We start from the raw sequence: 16,439 nt of genomic DNA, 5'->3' as shown, positions 1-16,439 counted from the left end.
GGGGCAAAATGGCCTGTAAGCCTAAATGCCATAGTATACAGTCTGGAAACGAAATAGGCGCTCTTTCTTTGAAAGGGGAGTTCAGGGCTTGAGAGTTGAGAATAAATGAGCATATGCATCAGTATGCACAAAGATGGTGAAAGATCATTACTTATGCTGAGAACTCCGCATACAGATTGTCAAAGATCACATGCATCCTACTAAGAAGTACCAGAACTAGTACTTCTACTTAGAAGTCTGTAAACTTAGAAGTCTGTAAATTTCATATCCGTAGTCACACAAAACTGTTATATTCATACTAATAGCTCGGAATTACACAGTGAAAAAAAGACTAGGAGTTATTTACAGCAAGGTAACTGATCTGTCAGCTGAGATTTGACAACAATAGTCCAGACTAACCGACTGCTAATTCGGCATTTCTCAAAACAACATGAGTTGAACTAAGGTAGCAAGTATATTACAAGCACATGGTATGTTACCTTCACCGCGACCATGACACGGCATCAATCTCATCCCTTGCTGACTTGTATAGCTCAAGCCTCTTAAAGCATTGCTGCCTGCGCCCCATAAGAGCAGGATCCTCATCAAGGAGTAGCGCGAGCTGCTTAGCCTACACAGGAAATTGATCACTGAGACAACTGAAAGGATAAGGAATGAACATATTTAGACAACAAAAGAAGACACCTACATCTTTACTGCCCACTTGAATATAGAAATAGTTCAGCAAGGACCGCTTGGCTTCCCGGACTTGGCAGTGAACAACAGCCTTGGGAATAGTATTCTTCAGTGTGTCCGATACCATGCCAATGTACGAGGACACATTAGAAGCAATCCTCCTGAAGTGCGCGTCAGAGTACCGATCAACAGGAGTGGAAGGTCCAGTTCCAGCATTGTCCACAGGGTATCCAGTTCCAGCCCTGTCCACCTCCTGTGGAAGCTTGCGGAAGAAGTCGACCGTCAAATACGCTGACTCCATATCGACCAATCGCACAGTAGTTTTACGGCCCTCTTGACGGAAGCTCTCCAGGGCTTTGTTGCATGCAGCAGCAAGCTCCGCTTGAAGAGTGGGAAATCTTCTCAGTTCCTAGTGAAACAATATCACTACAGTAAATACATAACTTACAAAAATTTTAAGTGGCAAGTTGGAGTTGAAGTGTACAAGAAAACAAACCTCAGTCTCCCCAATTGATTTCCTTACCAGCTCTTTCAGGACATTATGCACCTAAAGTGATGATAAAAGGGGACTTAGTGGAAGAAACATGGCAAAGCAAGCAACCACAGGAAGAAGAAATCTTACAGCATCTACAGAAGCTTCAGCTGGCCCTCTAAAATAACTGAGACCAGACTCTATCAGTCGACGGTAACCTTGCTCAGGAGCAATTAAATGAGGCTGATAACCATCAGCTTGTGACACAATTCGTTTAACGTTTGGCAAGGAGAGGTGGCGATCAAATGGAAGCTTCCGCAGAGCAGCAGGGAGTTGATTATCAAAGACCCAGTAAATTCGATCACCACCAGGTCGTCTGCATATTTCAATATCCACGTTACAGATTATGACCAAGAAAAATAAAGACATGAAATAATCAAAATGGAACTTACCCTCCATCAAGATGTTCTTTAAATATTTTGTCAAACGCACGGCACAACTCCAGGACTAGATATAACTGAGCCTGCACAAGTACATGAATGGTGTTACATATGTCTGTTTGAGTCCAATGCAATTTAGCTCAAAAGTTTCATTGATTACCCCAGCGTCTGATCCAATAGGTCTACCAAGGTGATCCATCTCAGATTCAAGCTCATCAATAGTTTTGTTTATCAAAGATGTGATGCTTGGAATGCGTGCCCTAATAACTGCCTCGAGTTGCTGAGAGATAAAAAACAGGATTGCATGATGAGACCATTGCTACCTTACAAAGAACAAGAATAAAAACACTAGAAGGATGTTTCGAACCTGTGAAAGAAGTTTAGCAAGATATTCTGAACCCATCCTGCTGGCTAAATGAGCATATTCAGGACTAGAATGAAAGAACTCTTGTTCTTTTTCCCTAGCAATAATCATGTCAACATTCCTGTTGATATCTGCTTGTGAGCGGTTAACAATTCCAACCCATGGGTGTTGTAGCTTGTAAGCTCTTCCTTCAAGAACCTTAGCGAGAAGAACAAGTATTGGGCATTATTAGGTCCTTAATAAGCCCAAAATTCACAGAAAAAGTAAAGTAGAAGCATACATCAAGTGCATCTGTTCCCTTGTCCATCAAATCAAGCTTAGTCAACACGCCAAAGGTCCTTTCACCTATGAAAATTTAAAATGATCCCTCAGGCAAGAAATATGTTTTTTATAAAGTACGCTTTTATTAATAGGCAAGAAAATATGGTAGATGCATCAAACAGATAATTTTGTCACAGTGGGGGAGAATATCAATCAAATGTGAACAGGTCATAAAATATTAGACAAGAGAATCAGTAGTCTAAGCCATTGGAGTGAAATGTACATCGCACATGGCTCAGTAATCATTAATCGACCACAATAATCTGGAGTTAAAACCAAATACTTGCTAAGTTATGTATCGGTTCCACCGAAAAGATGTTGTTTTGTTATTTTTCATGTTGAACATCCATAGTGCTAAAATCTTTGAAGCAAATGACATCAGCAAATATGATGAGTTGTGACATTGATAGGCGTATAAAACATAAGTACATACGTAATTATTCAACATCATACTGAAGGATTGTACCATCAGATAATAGAATTAGTAGATCACAACAAAATAAGTGCAGAATTTTGGTTCATACCACTTGGATCAACATCCCGAGCAAGCTTAATGGCATCTGATGTTGCTATATCTTGATTGGCAGGAGATATAGCAAGTATAATACAGTTTGGCTACAAAAGAAGATAGGAATGTGTCACTCCATAGGTAAATATCAACATGCACATCTTATGTATGTCAAGTGCACCCCATTGAAGCAATAGCAGTACCTTCTCAACATATAAGCGCACCATGTTTTCGATATCCTGGGCAATGCTTTCAGGCTGCCCCTCTGAAAAGAGATGACAACATGGTGAATGAAAATTCCTTGTGAACATTGCCTAGATCAGAAAATGTGAAAAAAAATAGACATTGGCATACCGGTAGCAACCTTAGTTAGACCCGGCAGATCAATCAATGTTAAGTTGACAACTGCAATAGCCAATTGAGTAGAATAAATGACTTATCAAGAAAATGTAGAAGTAATGCCCCTCCGGAAAAAGATTAAGATCCAAGAAGATGCAAGAGCTGCATGAATGCTATTGTTTATAAACTAAGATCTCTATATAAACACCACCATGAAAAAGGAATGAAATCAGAGATACATGGCTACTGTTGTCAAACAGAGAAGTTATAGTGATATTCATATAAAATGGAACTGGAAATTTATATTTAGTAAATACCAGCAGCAATATTCTCCATCAATGTAGCACTAAGTTATGCACTTATGTCCAACGTATAATACCGTTTGGTGAGTATATGCTGAGATGAATAGGGACTGGAGATATTTGTTTTGATCTCCCCGTCAATCTATCAGTTTCATCTTCGATTTCCATGCGCACAAGAGCTGCAGAAAACAGACAAACAGCATGTACAGAATAAGCATCTGATCAACTTGAGTTGCCTCCCAGTGATGAAAATACTTCAGCTATTCCAAATTCATTTCAGGACATCATTTTTTTTCTGAAGGATGGATGTGTGTGATGTTTTTTGGATACATGTGGCCATATGCAAACCAGCCTGATCAAAAACACATAACACTTGAACTGGTAGCACCAGACGCAGGTTGGTCAAATAAAATCGTTTAAATCTGCCAGTCTCAGCATTAACACCTACTCATTGAATCACTGATGGAAAAGTCTTAAACACTTAGCAACACAGTCAAGTGCATAATGTAGTCTGAGCTATCCACATAGGGTGGAGACTAGAGAGAGTGACCATAGAACTTTACCTAAAAAACTCCCCATTGCACCTGACCCATCCTTGTGGAGTAGAAGATTACAACCATATCGATAAGCAATAGATAAAACCACACATTTTTTTATAATAATAGCACTCTACAGCCAGTGCATCATCAAGTGCCCACAGCCTGAATATTATCACACATATGTAGCTTGTATTGAGCAATACAACTTCTGGTGCAGGTGCAGGTACATATAGATATATTATTCCACTGCACTTATTAATAGCACAGCAAATCACAGTAGACATTAAAAAATCAGGCATCCATTACTACTAGTAGTTACTTGAAGCATAACCCTGAATAACCCCCTAATCAGGCATCCATTACGGGCACAGAGAGAGCTCACCGAAATCGGGCATTAAAAAATCAGGCATCCATTACTACTAGTGTTTACTTGAAGCATAACCCCTGAATAACCCCCTAATCAGGCATCCATTACGGGCACAGAGAGAGCTCACCGAAATCGGTGAACCGACGCCTTGGTGCATGCAGGAACTCGGCGTACTCCTGCTCCCCGACCTCCGTCTTGTGCAGCTGCAGAACCAGTGGCCTCCTCGTCACGATCCCTTCGAACCACAACGCACAACCGCGAAATTAAACAATCAAAACAAACGGCACAAAAGCTCGAATAGTCGGAGCCGGACGCGGGATTCGCTGCCATACCAGAGCCTCGAGGGAGGAAGTCACGCCCAACGATGCTCTCCAGCACGGACGACTTCCCCGAACTCTGCACGTACGAACGCAACCGGGCGCAGAAAAATCAAACCCAGGCGTCACGGTAATTAAGCCACGAAACGAAAACCCTAGGCGGGGTGAGCACAGGCGACCGAAGGTGGGAGTACCTGCCCTCCGACGACGGCCACGGAAGGCAGCGCCTCCCACAGGGCGGGGAGGGAGGCGGCGGCGCCGTCCCCGCCGTGGTCGCCGAGCACGGTGCAGGCGCGCTGGATGCGGTTCACGAGCACGATCACGTTCTCCATGGTCGCCATCTGCGCAGCCCCGGCAGTTGGAGTGGAAGGTTCTAGAAGGCGCGGGAAGGGGGAGGGGGAGAGATGGCGCTTCGCTGCTGCGCGAGAGGCCCTGCGGACGAAGGAAGCAGAGAGGCGTTGCTGTCGTGGAAATTGAGAATCGGCTTCGTCGGCCTGTATTTTAACTGCCGGTTTTGCTAAGGCTGGTCATAACAGGAGTAACTTATACTAGTGTTATACATATATATGACACTAGTCTAAATTATTATCTTTATAATGCAAAGTAATATAGTAGTAGTGTCATAGAAGACTTCATTAATTAGCTTGTAGACTTATCTTGTCTTGGAAAACGCTATGTTACAGTAATATATTATGTTACCACTTCTCATTAACTACATGTCACATAAGTAAAAATTTCTCGAAGTGTGTTATGTTACTTGCTAAGTTACTCCCACTATGACTAGCCTAAAGCACATCTAGATGTGCCATAAGTTGCACATCTAAGTCATATGTCATTGATTTTACATTAAGATTCATGTGAATATTTTCTTTTTTTTTTCTTTTTTGCTTGATTCACTCACTTAGATGTGCAATAATTAGAGCACATCTAAATGTGTCCTAGACACACCCTTTAACTGCCAGTTTCACCCCTCACGATATTTCCAACTTTTCAAGTCGCCAAATGCAAAAGAAAGAAGAGTCCAAGTCGCGGCTTTGGTCACCAAAATTTTAAATTTGAATAGTTTCTAAAACTGAATAGTTACTTTTTAAGCTTATAATTAACCTAAATAGTTTTAGTAGTGCATGAAAGAAATGAACAGCAAATGCCTTTTTGCGAATGGAAAACTCTGCATGTGTCATGAGGAAGTAAGTTTTCTAGTAGTATACTTTTGGTAAATGATCTCGATTTGGCGCCAGTCTCCTCCCAATTGTCCCTACACGCGTCATTTTTCTCTCCCTCTCCACACACATGCCACCCGTTGTGCCCCTATCTTCTTCTCATTCCCATTTGTGTCACATTATTCTTTTCCCGGCATCACCCAATCTTCTTTCCCCAACACACGAATCCTCCACGGCCACGCAGATTTTGTCGTCGATGGTCACCCCACCTCCAGCGCAGGACCCCATCCCAACCACATCCTCCTGACCTGGCCTGTGTTTTTTTTCTTCATCTCGTTTCTGCCTGCGAGCCATAGCATGGGGGAAGCTGGGACCGGCACCACAAGATGCTACGACAGGAAGATGGGGAAGCTGGGACCAGCACTCCGCGATGCTACGACGCGCAAATGGGATGTTGAAACCATGCCCCGATGATGTTGGGACCCTGCACTATGCCCAGCAGATGGATATGCTAGGATCCTGCACCCCTCAATCCTATGATAGACAGGCGGGTATGGTGGGATCGCCACATGGGACACTATGGCCATCAGTTGGATATGCTCAGACCGCGCCCCCGACAATATTGTAATCCGCAAGTGGCTAAGCTTGGACCACAACGTCCGCGTGCTACGACCACATCGGTTGTGTGCCACGACGGTGATGAGGGTAAGCCACCAAATGTTGAGTGCATGCCATCGTCACCACATGGACACATTCCACTACAGCCATGACTCCACAACAACCAAGCAAACTACAAAATAACACATCAAGCACGCTAGAAAAAGGCCACTACCAGACTCGAGCGGCGACCCAAACTCATATCGACACCATCATCGTTGCCGGAATAGACGTTGACGCCCTAAATCTCAACAAACCACACAGACAAGCCGCTGCCAACCACCTGTTTTCTAGTCGTAGCCGGCTTCAAGATGATGCCCCCAAGGAGGAGAAAGACGCGAATACACATCTATCACATGATTCAGAGAATACGAGGTTTCTCTTCAAAGCCAAGAATGTGGGGAGAGTGATGAGAACATCTCCATAACGGCGCTTCCAAGAAGACCACGCTACTCGTGGGCGCCGTCATCGCTGGATCTGAAGGAGGTGGAAAGAGGATTTCTCCTTGACATGCCTCGACCACCTTCTACCCTACACCGGGACATCGCCCACCGCAAACCCTCTAACCACCGAACCATGCCTCAAGCCAACTCCAATTTTGTCCGCTGGGTCCCATGACCCGCCACGCCCATACATGCACCGCCCCGTGGCCGAAGCTGCCACCACCAAGTCCGAGACCGCCACCCGAGAAACTGCAACCAACCGCCAGCACAAACCAGATTTGGGCCAAGCCCAAGTGCATCATAACCAGGAACCACCGCCTAGCCCACGCCATAGACACCACGAAGCATAGGACCACCTCACCATCGGGCGGAGCAGTTACTAGGCATTGCCGCACGTGGCCACGCTAAGCCCCCACATCGCCTCTCGTCCTAGCCTCCTCAACATTCGCCAGAGCAACACTCGAAGGGCAATCCCACGAGCCAAGGTCGGTCACCATGGCGAACAACTCCACCGAGAGGGGCGCGCCCAGAGCAACGCTCGCGCGAGAAACAAATTCAGTAACCGTCAACCGCCAGCGTCGACCCGCCAGTGGGCTTTGCCCAATGACATGTGTCGCTTGCGGCGGCGATTAGGGTTTTCGCTCGAGATCGACGTGGGGTCTTCTTTTGTACCCCAATTTTCTCGATTGTTCAGTCACACTATTGTGGTTTAATGAGATTTTTGTCTGTGTAGACACAATAGTACAGTACCCAGACTCAGTTCCCCGCAGAAAAAAAGAGAGCGGCTCAGTTTGGAGAATGAATCAGGCTACATATATGGTCTACGGAGCAAGATGTGTAAATTCCAAAATAAAGTAAATCAAGCATGCGTTAGCTCCCACGCAAGCGTGTAGTCGGTGTAACACTTATCATGCTTGGCAGCGAAGGTACAAGGGTAGTTTAGGAAGAAAACACGCTGATGACGGGGCAGGTGGACCGGTCGCTTCAAAAGTTCTTCAAACAGATTCGTGGGATGGTGACGTGGGTCTCCGACGCGCATATCTCGTCCACGGTTATGAGTTTTTTCCCCCTTTTAGCAACGGTTTCGGGTTTTATTCGTGGGATAGAAAAGGCCAGCCCATCTATCCAACCCGGCCCACACATCCATTGATGAAGCCCATATCCTTTTGGATGTTTCGTGAAGTTTTTTTTTTGCCTAAGCCTGACAAAGATCGCCGGTACGCCCGCTTGCCGCCCTCGCGCCGCCTCCTCCTCCCCCGGTGCGATCCGACCCTTCTAGAAGCGCCGCCCGCGCGTCCCGTCCATCGGCGGCGCCGGCCATGGCGCTGGCGTTCGACGATTTCGGACGGCCCTTCATCATCCTGAGGGAGCAGGAGAGCAAGTCCCGCCTGCGGGTGCTCGACGCGCACAAGGCCAACGTCGCCGCCGGCAAGGCCGTCGCGCGCAGCCTCCGCACCTCCCTCGGCCCCAAGGGCATGGACAAGATTCTCCAGTCCCCCGACGGCGACGTCACCATCAGTAACTGCTCCACCGCACTCTCTCACTCCCCTCCCCGCTCTGCTTCCTGATCTTAGCCTCACCTGTTCTTTTTTCTTTGCGGGAAAACTTAAGGTTCTCGCATGCGATCTGGCCCTTGCATCGGTTTCTTCGAGGGCTAGGGATTTTGGTGTGTGCTACGCAGTATCTGTCCAGAGTTCTAGATGTCTGTAGGGCTGTTAGTTCCGTTGGAAATTACTTTGATTTTATTCCTATAATAAAATAAGGGAAGTTCGGGTTTCTGAATAATTACCTCCCTTATGATTTTTTAGCAAATGACGGAGTGACGATCCTGGAGCAAATGGATGTTGACAACCAGATTGCAAAGCTTATGGTGGAGCTTTCCCGTAGTCAAGACTATGAAATCGGGGATGGTACTACTGGGGTGGTGGTCCTGGCAGGGTCGCTCCTGGAACAAGCTGAGAAACTGCTAGAGCGTGGTATTCAACCGACAAGAATTGCCGAAGGATATGAAATGGCTTCCAAGATAGCTTTTGATCACCTCGAACATATCTCCACTAGGTTTGAGTTCACTGCTGCAAATATAGAGCCCTTGGTGCAGACCTGCATGACAACTCTGTCCTCAAAGATGTAAGTCGAAGATATTCACTCTTAACTTCTCAGTTATGTAACCAATGTTTTAATCTGCTAGGAAGCAGGGTAGATTCAGTTTATATTTCTCTCCGTTTGTCTAATTGGACCCGTCATTCTTAAACTGCAGTGTTAACCGTTGTAAGCGGATGCTTGCTGAGATTGCTGTCAGGGCAGTCCTTGCTGTTGCTGATTTGGAAAGGAAGGATGTAAACTTGGACTTGATTAAAGTAGATGGTAAAGTTGGTGGAAAGCTAGAGGACACTGAGCTAATATACGGAATCGCTGTTGACAAAGATATGAGCCACCCACAAATGCCAAAGAGAATCGAGGATGCTAATATTGCCATCCTTACCTGCCCATTTGAGCCCCCAAAGCCCAAGACAAAGCATAAGGTTGACATTGACACTGTAGAAAAATTCCAGACGATGCGTGGACAAGAGCAAAAATACTTTGATGAAATGGTTCAGAAATGCAAGGTAAAGGCCTACAAAATTTCAATGTATTTTATAGTAGGGCAAAGTCATGATTTTGCGCAAAGTTTTTTTTACTTTGCATCGTATCATTGTTGATTTCTTAATATAAGTACTTAAAGATTTGTTTGTAAACACTTGCAGGATGTTGGTGCAACCTTAGTTATCTGTCAGTGGGGTTTTGATGATGAAGCCAATCATTTGCTTATGCAAAGAAATCTGCCCGCTGTCAGATGGGTTGGTGGTGTTGAATTGGAATTGATTGCCATAGCTACAGGTTGATATGAGTACCTCTCCTTGTCAACCCGAATGTCTTATAAATACACTATCTAACATTTGAAAACTGACTGCAGGGGGACGTATTGTTCCAAGATTCCAAGAGTTGACTCCTGATAAGCTTGGGCAGGTACAACTGGTTTTGTGCTCCTTTTTGTACACAAGGAATAATTTTTTCTGATAATGTACCCAAGTAATATTAAATATGCATGGATTGGTGCAGGCTGTATAGTCGGGTGTCTAATTTTAGAACCCCAAGTATGTGAAATCTTAAGTAGCTGAGACTACAGAGCATATGCGGAGACTAGCTATTAATTTGTGGGAGTTTTTGTCTGTATACGTAGTTACATACTTTCTATTATTTCTTAATAGTATAAGTGTATCGAACAATTTAAGAAGTTAAAACAGATAAGTGATACTCCCTCCGATCCGAATTAATTGACTCAGCCTCTATACAATGTCCAGTAATTGTTAAGATGTCCGCTGACTTTAATTAGCCGCATGTCGGTTTGTGAGGATGACTTGATTGACCTCAGGACAATAAACTAAAAATTGAATGCTCAACAATGTTAATCTTTACGTGTTTCTTGGTAGTTGAGTAGGGTTGCCACTTCTCTCTGGTGTAATCAATGCGTTCCTTCAGCACCTAGCAATGAGGATGTTTGCCATCAAGATACCATGCAAAACATATTCTTGAAAGTAATCGTAATATAATTATGCTTTGTTTAAAACTATACCATACTACTTGTATCTCATGTGGTTTGCTTATCTGCATACTTTGCTGAAACAGGCTGGCTTGGTTAGAGAGAAGTCATTTGGAACAACAAAGGATCGAATGCTTTGCATTGAGAGGTGTGCAAATTCCAGAGCTGTAACTATCTTCATCCGTGGCGGTATGTTCCAATGGATAATATCTCTTCCTTCATGTTCGCATGTGCATATCTCCACATCCTTTATTAGGTCATCTGTGCTTGTACCTTCAACCAATCAGTGATCAATCTGTCCATATAGTTGAGATACTTTTGTGTTGCATACAGTCAGTGGCGGAGCTAGAAACAAATTGTTGGGTGGGCCAAGCTAAAGAACGGCAAATGTTTTTCCAACTTTTGAATCATCGGCATTCATCAGTACCTTCTGTTCCATTTTTACAAGATCAAATGAGTACAAATATATAAAAGAAAAGCTATACCAAAATACAGTTTCATTAGACTATTTTTGTTAGTCATTACAGGAGTTTTTGAAGACATCAGATATTGAGTCACATACTACAAATTGGTTTCAATCATTTGTCCTTTTAAAATCTATAACAATGCCTTCGCATAGAATTTAAACAACATATCTCCAGTGAATTATTTATGCTACCACACGAATAGACGACGACCTCAGTCGAATTTAGGAGAAGGAAATTGGAGATGATTCATAGAAATCATTCACCTGTGAGCCAGCTTACAAGGATTCAGACTGCTAGCTGAGTGGCCTGTGGGTCGTGGCCTCGTGAACCGGCCAACTGGCTGGGAGGCGGCTGAAGTGTGTGGTGTGTCGGTGAGCGGCGGCTGTCTGTGTGGGCTGACAGCGGGCGGCTGCACCATTGCTGACTGCTGCGCGTCCTTATTTGTGGTATGGTGTGAGGCAGTTTCGCTGGGGCTGGGCTGATACCTGTTATTGCTATGTGTTGTGTTGTGGGCTGGCTAGGTATATTTTTTTTCTCCTGTGCTGGGCGGGCCACGGCCCATTCAGCCTTGCCGTGGCTCTGCCAGTGCATACAGTGCAGACAATTTTACCTGTGTTGGCAGTATCCAGATACGTGACAGTTTTCACTGTTCCGCACCCAATTGTCAAATCTAGTGTACTTGCATAATTTTAGTTATTAATCTTGCATAATGGCAAATTGTGCACTGAAATATATGAGAAATTTCTTTGTAACATTCACTTCCCCATTATGAATACAATTTTTATGATACTATTGGTTTTTAATTAGGTCATAATTTGTGAGTACTTGGTCCTATGACCCATCGTTGTGTTGGGTACATTATCAGATCATAGTTTGAGAGTACCTTGTCATACATAACCAGCTGGATTTGTAGAATGAGTACAAAATATTCATATACTGTTCATATCATCATGATTGTATGATGCACCATCGAGCTGTGTGTTGCTTTTCCTTGAAGAATTGTAGGGTTCTAAGACCTCACACTGTAGCAACCCAACCAACTATGCTAAGTAGAAAATGATTGATTGTCACCGCTAGTATTGATTTTCAATATGTGCACTAGCTAAAAGGTAAATTGCTTTTGGAGTTTCCATGATAAAGCCAGCAGCTACCATGCAGGCAACAAAATGATGATTGAGGAGGCCAAGCGAAGTATTCACGACGCTCTGTGTGTGGCTAGAAATCTGATCCGCAATAACTCTATTGTTTATGGTGGCGGCTCAGCTGAGATATCTTGCTCTGTTGCTGTCGAAGCTGCAGCAGATCGATATGCTGGAGCCGAGCAGGTAACTGCTGAGTTTCAACAGCTAAGTTGCAACAAGATGCAATATCGTTTCATCATGTTCTTTGTACTTGCAGTATGCAATTAGGTCGTTTGCTGATGCGCTGGATGGGATTCCACTAGCCTTGGCTGAAAACAGTGGTTTGCCACCTATTGATACGTTGACTGCGGTAAAATCTCAGCAAATTCAGGTATTATGGTTCTGTTGCCTTACTCCCCAGTCTGCTCTTCTAATAGGTAGCAATATTTGTTCTTGATGATTCAATGAAACGTCACTCGTCCTTGTACTTCGAGTCGGATGAGTCTGTGCGCAAATCCTAGTGTTATTGTACTTGTGATACAGAAGTGTTACTCGAGGCCAAGGCACACACTACAGTATGTGCTTGCACATCCTACCAATTTTACTGCTTGATGCCGTCAATGCAGCATATTTAATGCTGTGATTAAAAGCTGATTTGGATGTCTCGTTTCACATTTGAGTAACATGCATGTGATTCTGACCGGTTACCACCTCTGCAGGAGAACAATCCCTACTGTGGCATCGACTGCAATGACGTCGGGACCAACGATATGAGAGAACAGAACGTCTTTGAAACCCTGATTGGCAAGCAACAACAGATATTGTTGGCAACGCAGGTTGTTAAGATGATACTCAAGATCGATGACGTTATCACGCCGTCAGAGTTCTGAGTACTGATAATGTTGCAAGCATGGGCGACCGTGCTGGATAACAAACCATCATTATACCATGCAGCATTGCTGAAGCAGTTGGATTGGCCACTTGCTTGTACCGTAGGCCTATATTTTGCTTGTGACGCTTGCTGAAGACCTTGGTTCTTGCGTTCTCACATCTTGTTACATGAATAATAAACAATCTCTCTTTTTTCTGTATTTTCCGATGCTTAGTGCTTTAGTCTGGGTGCCCTCTACTATTGTTTATTTATTCGTCAGTGTACAAATTGCATTTAATCTGTTTTGCTACAGAGGAACTATGCAGAAATATGAAAATACACGATAACAGGTTGGTCAGTTGGTGGGGTTCACTTGGCCTAGCCGTTCAGGTGTACTCGTGCAGTAAGCCCTCCATTTAAAAGGCCATGAAAAGTTTTTCCCTGCAATATTCGCAGAATATACATCTAGAATTGTGCTAGTTGGTATAATGAACTGAATGTCTATGTTAACTAGACAATACTTCTTGCGTTGCTGTGCAAACTGGTTGTGATATATTTCAATGAAAGGTTGTATTCATATGAGTTATTGTGTTTTAAAGTAATAATATGAGAATTGAAACTGAATATAACATATTATTACTTTATAATAAGAGTAAAATGTTTCAAGTAATAATATGTATACAACCTTTCATTACTTTAAAAAATGATAACTCATATGTATACAACCTCTCATATGAGTTATTGTGTTTATATACAATTCTCAAGGGGAGTATGATTTAGTATATTTGTTGTATAGTTGTAAAATGTTTATTAAATATAACTGGTATAATAGAACGGAAAACTTTTTTACTCTCTCCATTCCTAAATATAAGTCTTTTTAGACATTTCAAATGGACTACAACATACGAATGTACGTGGACATATTTTAAAGTGTAGATTCACTCATTTTGCTCCGTCTGTAGTCACTTGTTGGAATCTATAGAAAGACTTATATTTGGAAACGGAGGGAGTATCATGCATGGCTACATGCTGACTTTTTGAATTCTGAGGTGCAGGTATGGCCCCTTGGGACTTGTTTGGTTGTTGGGGAGGGAAAACCCAGGGTAGTAAAGCCCTGGGTGAGCTCTATACAAATGGCACTGAAAAGCTTGCTTTGTTCGTTGTGAAGAGGGGGATCAACGCGCACCCAATCGCATCCTAGCAAACCAAGAGGTTTCGGGTTGCCGTGCATTGGTCGAAATTGATCAGAAGGAGGCAGACCTTGCTACCACCATGAAGGGAGAGGGACATGGTCTCAGGATTACCTTTGCAATGGATATCAAATGAGTATTTCTTAAAATGGGGAAATATTATTTTTCTAACTCAAATCGAGCCACGAAATTTAGTGGATAACAATGTGAGCACAAAGATCATGTCCACCAAGTTTCATGATTGTTGGACACATGGAAAGATATATTGGGATTTATGAGCAAATAATGGCTACAAATGGAATGTTGAATTTAGAGAGACATTTCATAATGTCATGGCAATATTTTTTAGAAGTGGACTTCGATATATATCTTAGAGGCTTTGATAATATTTGGAGAATCTTAGGATCAAAAGAAATGAAGTTTCCTTTATAGTGGCCAGATATATAATTTAGGGTTTTCAGTATTTGGATTTAGGGTTAAAGATAAACCCTAAGAAAAATACTTGGTATCAAAATGGTTTTTGAGCGAGTTTCTGGTCCCAGGTGAGAGAGCTTGCCAAATTACCAAGGTCATTCACCAAAGATCCAAAGAAAATACATGAACTCAAATATGAAAAGAAGGAAGTTTATTAGTCAATGCAATTGGTTCAATCTATGAGGTGAACGGGATCTACGGTGGGAGCATTCCCCTCCCCTCCCGCGACGCTCCCGCGGCCGTCCGGGGGGCAACCCTAGCGCCGCCGCCGCCACCCCCCTTCTCTCTCTCCTCCCTCGCCGCCGCCAAGGGGCACGAGCGGGCGAAGGCCGGTCGTCGCCGGCGGCGGCGGGACCATCTCGTCTCCTTGCGCGGGGGGTGCGGCGCGGGCCGGATCTCGCCGGTGGGGATGCCGCGCTCGTGCCGGGTGTAGCGGTGCGGCAGCGCTCCGAAGTAGGCCAGCGACGACGGCGTGGCGTCGGGCGACATGGTGGTGGTGCAGGCCGGCGGGTGGCGGCTGCTTCGCAGCAGCGCCTCGGCGCCTCGTCTGGCGCTGCGGGTCGCGGGCGACCGGGTCGCGGGTGGCCCTTCTCGCCGTGGATCTCAGGTGGAGGGGCAGCACGGCAGCGGTGGAGGTGGGCGGCCCCTGTCCAGCCGTGCCCCTGCGGCTGGACGGCGGCGCTCGACGCGGGAAGGCCTCCCCGATGACCTCTCATGGCTGTGGCTCGGCGGTTCCGTGCGCCCTCCTCCTCGGCAGCGGGCGGTGGCCGGCGCTCTCTTGCGGATCTGGGCATTTGGCTTCGGGGGCGAGACAGGGTCTCGGGAGGGGGGAGCTGGTAGGGGGGACGGGTGCGCTGTTGCATTCCCCGTCGCCGGCGCAGTGATGCCGGTCATGGCCATAGGCCGCTCCTCCTCCTCCCCCTTCCCCCGGCCATCTGGGCTCGGTTCCCCTTGAGGCAGTGGTCGCCGGCGGTTCTGAGGTGGTTGGGCTCATGGATCTTGTCCAAGACGTGACCTTTGGGGATTCTCGGGGTGGTCCGGTGGCGGGGCAGCGGCCCTGGCGGTGGGAGTCGCGTGGGTCGTAGGCGGACTGCGCGACTCGGATGCGGGCGTGCAACCACGGCCGCTTGGGTGGCATGGTTGCAGGTGGTTGGCGGACCGGGGATGCAGCGGTAGGGTGGAGCACCGGGGTTCATCACTTACCTGTCCATACACGGGTCGACGGTGGCGGCGTCCGCGGATGTCGTGTTCCTCCCTGCAGGCTCCTTCGTGGTGCTCTCACTCCTCCCGTCGTGTTCCAGGTGAAAACCTGATCTTTGGATCGGACGATGGCGACGGTCCGTGGTCGTGCCCTTCTTGGAGGCATCGTCTTGGAACCCTCGGTCCGGCATGGTCCGTTGCACTTCTTCCTGGACGATCTCTCATCTTGATGGTGGTCTCCATCGGCTACAAGCAGTTCTTTTTGCTCATTTCTGTTGATTCTTGGTAGTCGTTGAAGTTGTGTGTCGGTGCCCGACATTCTTGTATCTTGCCTTGGGTTGTGTGACGTGCGTTTGTATCGGTTACTTGGATGTAAGTGTTGGTGCTTTATTTATAAAGCGGGGGGAAACCCTTTTTCTTCAAAAGAAGGAAGTTTAAATCACATGCCAAATTTCATCCAATGATGTTTGGCCCGTGACAGGACCGCACAATTGGGTCTCTCATCCATTGTTGGGGTGTGATCCAAGACACACTGTGGTGGAGAGGAACAAGAGACATGGGGGCTAAGCTTTTGTAACGCTCTCGATGCGGCTATATCTCCCACGTGTCGAAGCACGACTTAGAGGCATAAC

At 45.4% G+C, this 16,439-nt stretch overlaps 2 protein-coding genes across 2 annotated transcripts; one reads left to right on the top strand and one right to left on the bottom strand.

The window, feature by feature from the left end:
* Positions 1-240: 240 nt before the first annotated feature.
* LOC125513435 (phragmoplastin DRP1E) lies at positions 241-5,127 on the bottom strand. The gene is made up of 15 exons (XM_048678555.2): positions 4,839-5,127; positions 4,660-4,723; positions 4,455-4,562; positions 3,499-3,600; positions 3,135-3,185; positions 2,984-3,045; positions 2,797-2,887; positions 2,232-2,296; positions 1,955-2,149; positions 1,748-1,867; positions 1,600-1,670; positions 1,298-1,523; positions 1,172-1,222; positions 689-1,084; positions 241-610 (listed from the first exon to the last, which is right to left on the bottom strand). The coding sequence occupies exons 1-15, from the start codon at positions 4,983-4,985 to the stop codon at positions 482-484; spliced, it is 1,878 nt and encodes a 625-aa protein (XP_048534512.2). The 5' UTR covers positions 4,986-5,127; the 3' UTR covers positions 241-481.
* Positions 5,128-8,079: 2,952 nt separating this feature from the next.
* LOC125513424 (T-complex protein 1 subunit epsilon) lies at positions 8,080-13,301 on the top strand. Its single transcript, XM_048678546.2, has 9 exons — positions 8,080-8,422; positions 8,713-9,031; positions 9,162-9,510; positions 9,649-9,781; positions 9,858-9,910; positions 10,571-10,673; positions 12,110-12,276; positions 12,350-12,463; positions 12,792-13,301. The coding sequence occupies exons 1-9, from the start codon at positions 8,224-8,226 to the stop codon at positions 12,960-12,962; spliced, it is 1,608 nt and encodes a 535-aa protein (XP_048534503.2). The 5' UTR covers positions 8,080-8,223; the 3' UTR covers positions 12,963-13,301.
* Positions 13,302-16,439: the final 3,138 nt, after the last annotated feature.

The sequence above is a fragment of the Triticum urartu genome, chromosome 1A (genome assembly GCF_056163025.1).
Source record: "Triticum urartu cultivar PI428250 chromosome 1A, HENAU_Tu73, whole genome shotgun sequence".
Classification (NCBI taxonomy): Eukaryota; Viridiplantae; Streptophyta; class Magnoliopsida; order Poales; family Poaceae; genus Triticum; species Triticum urartu.
The sequence above is the reverse complement of the archived record's forward strand: the minus strand, read 5'-3'. Positions and strand labels throughout refer to the sequence as shown.

What these genes read in the sequence shown, in the direction of transcription:
- LOC125513435 (XM_048678555.2), bottom strand. Translation starts at nt 4,985, where the DNA reads ATGGCGACCATGGAGAACGTGATCGTGCTCGTGAACCGCATCCAGCGC. An exon ending in TCTAACTAAGGTTGCTACCG is followed by an intron (nt 3,046 to 3,134) that starts GTATGCCAATGT and finishes ATCTCTTTTCAG; the next exon opens with AGGGGCAGCCTGAAAGCATT. An exon ending in AATCAATTGGGGAGACTGAG is followed by an intron (nt 1,085 to 1,171) that starts GTTTGTTTTCTT and finishes TTGTTTCACTAG; the next exon opens with GAACTGAGAAGATTTCCCAC.
- LOC125513424 (XM_048678546.2), top strand. Translation starts at nt 8,224, where the DNA reads ATGGCGCTGGCGTTCGACGATTTCGGACGGCCCTTCATCATCCTGAGG. An exon ending in CGACGGCGACGTCACCATCA is followed by an intron (nt 8,423 to 8,712) that starts GTAACTGCTCCA and finishes ATGATTTTTTAG; the next exon opens with CAAATGACGGAGTGACGATC. An exon ending in GATATGCTGGAGCCGAGCAG is followed by an intron (nt 12,277 to 12,349) that starts GTAACTGCTGAG and finishes TTGTACTTGCAG; the next exon opens with TATGCAATTAGGTCGTTTGC.